The sequence below is a fragment of the Anopheles merus genome, chromosome 2L (genome assembly GCF_017562075.2).
Source record: "Anopheles merus strain MAF chromosome 2L, AmerM5.1, whole genome shotgun sequence".
In the NCBI taxonomy this organism is placed as follows: domain Eukaryota; kingdom Metazoa; phylum Arthropoda; class Insecta; order Diptera; family Culicidae; genus Anopheles; species Anopheles merus.
The window spans coordinates 749,890-754,771 of NC_054083.1; the positions used below are offsets into that span (position 1 = coordinate 749,890).

General features: G+C 37.8%; 1 protein-coding gene across 2 annotated transcripts; it reads left to right on the forward strand.

The window, feature by feature from the left end:
* The first annotated feature begins 273 nt into the window (after window positions 1-273).
* Window positions 274-2,570, forward strand: LOC121592020 (charged multivesicular body protein 7). 2 transcript variants are annotated; one of them, XM_041913223.1, is made up of 3 exons: window positions 274-444; window positions 515-1,090; window positions 1,162-2,570. In XM_041913223.1, exons 2-3 carry the CDS (start codon window positions 608-610, stop codon window positions 2,038-2,040), a joined length of 1,362 nt encoding a protein of 453 aa, XP_041769157.1. In that variant the 5' UTR covers window positions 274-444; window positions 515-607; the 3' UTR covers window positions 2,041-2,570. The 2 variants fall into 2 exon arrangements, with proteins under 2 accessions (XP_041769157.1, XP_041769158.1); XM_041913224.1 differs by having other exon boundaries at window positions 274-419.
* The last annotated feature ends 2,312 nt before the right edge of the window (window positions 2,571-4,882 follow it).

The window sequence follows — 4,882 nt, forward strand, 5'->3', positions numbered from 1 at the left end:
ATTTCCGAGCGAATCTAGAAGAAAGCAACGAAAAAGTTGCATCAGAGCTGATTTTTTTTATCTTTTCCAAATTCCCTTAAACTGGTGCAGTTTATGGGCAGTATATGGCTCCAGTTGAAGGGAATTTGCTCGAATTTCCGGTTATTCGTGCTCAAAAATATCAATTAGGAATTGACATTTTCGAGCACGAATAATCGGGAAGGCTAAGATTTCATATTTTTTAGTTTTCGCCTCGAGTTTTCGGGTCGTGTAGCTAGACCTTAGCAATTCTCAATGATGGCGCCCGGAAAACGCGCTATCAATACACCTAAATAAACACACCTAGTTAGTATGGAATGTTGTTGAGCAACAGCATTCGCATTGTTGGTCTATCGTAAACTATAGATAATTTTGTTGTGAACTATTGGATATATACCTTGGTACTGCGACTTTTCTCGAGCCATTGTGAGCAGTTAATGCATCGGAAAGTTTTTTAATGTTCTAATTTTTCCTTATTTCTTTTCGTGTTTCATAGTATAATATAGATGCTTGTTGCTTCCAAAGAAATATACAGAACGTCGAGCACTGTCAAGGTGCACTTCTGAATTAAACTCTTGAACAAAATAATATGAATATGCAACACAAATCTAAACAAGAGAAAACGACACCTTTGGACTATTCATTTTTTCCTGAATGTTGGTCCGATGATAGACGAATGGGTATTTTACTAGCGGAATTTCGACCAAGACAACTAAATATCGCGAGTTATGATTCAAAAATGAAATTCTGGAAAGATTTGATTTTATCATCATGCCGTGAATCTGGGTCCAGCGTGGTATCTGTAGCGATATTGAAAGAACGCTTTCGCCGCAAAGGCACTGTTCCACATTGCTTAAATACCGTATTTTATGATATGTTGTCAAAAAGAGAACTATGTAGTGACATCCTGCTTAAAGATCATGAGAAAACTGGAGTTTACGGTTTCAATTTGTGGACAGTAGGACAGCTCATAAAAACCCCATTAGTATGGAGTTATGAAACTGTTCGAGCTATTACAGGCTTTGTAACTTTCAATGAATCTGATAGTTTTATCGTCAAATCTATTGCAGTAGTGAGTATACCATATATCAATATAAAAAAAAAACATCAATTTTAATATTACCTTAACATGATTTATTTTAGGAACACATCAATATAATTGAAAATGTTGTTGCAACACACAACCTTCAAAACAAAACAATGAAATATGAGGATTTCCTTATTATATTGTTCCAATCGTCAAACATAACTCGCAATGGAGTCGATCCACCGATTATTTTCCTTGAAAAGGAAAAACGATTGACGACAAAAATTGTAATCATTGACGATACTAAAACTTTTCTTATAAAATTTGCATCTATTGATGGAATTGCTCAACCTATTACAAATATTGAAAAATCCATATACGAGATAGAGCAGAGAGAGAATCGACTGGTGGAAGATATTACCTCCATCGAGCATGATATAAGTCAAACAATGGAGAAAGTTCGTCAGCATATTCAAAACGGTCAGAAACAAATGGCTAAAATTGTATTAAAAAAAAAACATATTCTAGAAAAAAGTATGCAACTCAAAATTACTGCGTTAGATACGCTTCAAGGAATTCTTCAAAAAATTCATAATTGCCAGTCCGATAAAAATGTAATCAAAGCATATCAATTAGGCACCGATGCATTGAAAAACGTATTGAATACATCAGGAATCACAATTGAAGAATTAGATAACACATTGACTGATATGAAGTATGTTTTAGAACAACATAACGAAATGCTTTCAATGATCAGTGCTGTTCCTATTGATGATATTGATGAATTGGAACTTGAACTGGAATTAGGAAATCTTATAGATATGAAGCTAACTGAAAGCAATATTGACAAACATAATTTTTCAACGCCTGCTCTAGTACCTCCCGTAGACAATAGACCCAGCAATGCGCATGATTTTGATACAGAAATCGAAAAACGTTTGGCAGCATTAAGAGTCCATATCGAAAGCTCTAAATTAGCTAGTAATGCACAATGATAGTCTAAATGGGGCGGTCCCATGGTACCGTTCAAATAGACATAGAGCGAAAAAGTCGCGCGTAACAAAAAGTAGCTCAAAATTTCAACCCGGTGTAGACCAAAGTAGCTCAGTTGACTCAGTTAACCAAATTTTTTTTATGTTTGAAAACACACAAAAATAGGTTAAAATGTGTTCAAATCTAATTTTTTGCGTTTGGCATTAATCTAGCTTGTAAACAAACTATATAATTCGATTATTTCAGATGAATCAAAAATGTCGCGCGAGACGAGTAGCTCTGTTTGCAAAATAGAGCTACTGTATGTCGCGCGCGACGTTGTCGCTGTATGTCTATTTGATCGGGTACAGTCATCAATTCGTACAACTCAACAAGATGGCCGTCTTGAGCTCTAGACTAGATTAGCCCGCCCCCCGTAGCAAGGACTAACTATTTAGTAAAAAAAAATTAATTGAAATTATGTTTTATCCGTTTTTGACATGCAAACAAGTCAGAAAATGCTCCTACAACAAATAAACATGAAACAAATCGATTTATACGCCTGTTTCCATCTACGTTCGAATATCGTGCCATTTGCATCGAATCGCAAACCGCCTGCATCGAATTGAGGCACTACGATCGAAAATTGTGGTCCCTTGTTGATGGTAAAATCATTGTCTTTTACTAATATTCGGTGTTCGTTGTAGATGGTAAAATCCATGTTAAGAATCAATATTCGTAGGGTTTACCTATAATCAGAGAATAATTCCGTAATACTAATAATTTTTAGTATTTTACAGACGAAATACCATCATCGAAGAACGAATTAGCTTTCAAACGTAAACAAACAGTTAACTATGCTCTTGCTTTCAGAAATCCAATGGTAGCGACACACGATTCGATCGTAGTGGCATATGATTCGACCGTAGTGGAACGCGATTCAACCGTACTGGCACGCGATTCATCCGTGGATGCACGCATTCGATCGTAGTGGCATGTGATTCAAAGCAGGCGGTTTGCGATTCTAACGTAGCTGGAAACAGGTGTATTTCTTTTACAACCAGAATGTTCTCGCAACATGAGTGAAACTGTTCGTACCAAGGACAATTTAGGAACGAGCTCAAGTAATGTAGAACGATTTCCGTTTTCGAGAACGGACGAAAAGTAGCTAAAAGTTCGTTACAATGCGTAAAAGTAGTGACATGCGATTCGAAGCAGGCGGTTTGCGATTCGATGCAAACGGCACGGGATTCGAACGTAGCTGGAAACTTATTACTCCTTATTAGACGGAGGAAAATACTGGTGGGCTTATAGGTTTAGCGGGAAGGCCATATTGGACGAACGAATGACAGGAGGGGATTCGATTGAGATACGTAGTTTTTCACCCACACGACGACCAATGTGGAATATAGAGGAGGTTCTTCTTAGCGTTTGGCATGTTGCCATTTTGAGATTCAGTTTGACAACAGCCGCCGATATTTGTTTACAAGCAGCAGCCACAATATAACATAGAAAATGCTGATTTATAAAGTGTGGATGCCAAATATAAGTTTTTAGTGCTATACAAATATTTATTAAACGAAAACAATTCATTTATCATACCCGTAAATCAGCAACATTCATCGTGTTGTGTCTTTGGCTTGCATCAGGTATTTTATTGCAAACAAAATAACAGCACACAAAATAAATAATACTGACAAGCATAATACACATTAAAATACACGGCCGCCCGCCAGCCGTACCGTGCCCTGCCGGGAGCCCTGCTCGACCGGCTGCACGCAACACTTGCTTGTCCGAGCGCACCACACACCCTAAACGACCCGCGCTTAGTGTGCGTACACGCACACTGTCGTCCCCTGGACATTGACCAGTGGTAGCACAACTACCACGGCAAGTCCAGGGGTCGGCACGGCTGCCCACAACACATCACATTTGACAACTGCCGTCGATCCTGATTTTGTGCAAGGTTGAATGTAAAATGAGGTGTAGTTATAGCGCTTTTGGCGATCCCCCCCTAGGGCTCCGATTTTGAAAGATGGTTTTCCGCTTGTATATGTATTGATGGATTGTTTACGTTTTGCATGGTCAATGTTTGGTGGAGATCAATTTGGGTGAATATTTTAGTTTATTAGAACACAGCCCGTGATTTAAAATGGAAATTTTCCTTCGAGAACTTGAAGCGTTCGCCAAACGCGGAAAACTAACTGTCAGTTTTCTTCGTCGATTCTTCTTCCACCTAGCTGTCAAAACGGGCTTATAACTTGACCTGATATCTTTACGGTCCTTGCTTTTGTCAAAATTTTGTGACCTGGAGCCAAGGTGGATTAAAAATATCAGGTGGTGGTTAAAGGCCTTTGGGTGGTCGTTACCCTACCAGCATTAAACGGCTTTGAAGGCATTCAGAAGGCATTTAAGGCCTTAGTCGCCTTAGAAGGCGAATAAAGATTTCAACCGAAACTTTCACGGCTGAAACGGGATCTCTTCGAAATCTTTCAACTTTTTGATTCAACGAGAACAGATAACTTGCCGCCATCTTAGCTTGTTTATATACTGAATTTGCACCCATTCCAATGTAACTGCCAAATAGAGCAGTGACCACGCTTTTGGTTCCGAACCGAGAAAGCGTGTGTTCAAATCCAGATTTTTATGATCTTTTTTCTGCGTTTATTTCTTTTTAAATTAATTTTTTCTTACTATAATTACTTGAAACAAAATTTATGTGAAGCGAAATTAAAATAATACCTTTTTAAAAAACATAATAATTACACTATGTTCACCGTTCATTATCAGGATGGGAGAAATATGTATCTCATTTTTCCTTTTATTTTAGTTATCGAAATGAGTTTGATATATTATTACCTTTCA

What these genes read in the sequence shown, in the direction of transcription:
- LOC121592020 (XM_041913223.1), top strand. Translation starts at nt 608, where the DNA reads ATGAATATGCAACACAAATCTAAACAAGAGAAAACGACACCTTTGGAC. An exon ending in TCGTCAAATCTATTGCAGTA is followed by an intron (nt 1,091 to 1,161) that starts GTGAGTATACCA and finishes GATTTATTTTAG; the next exon opens with GAACACATCAATATAATTGA.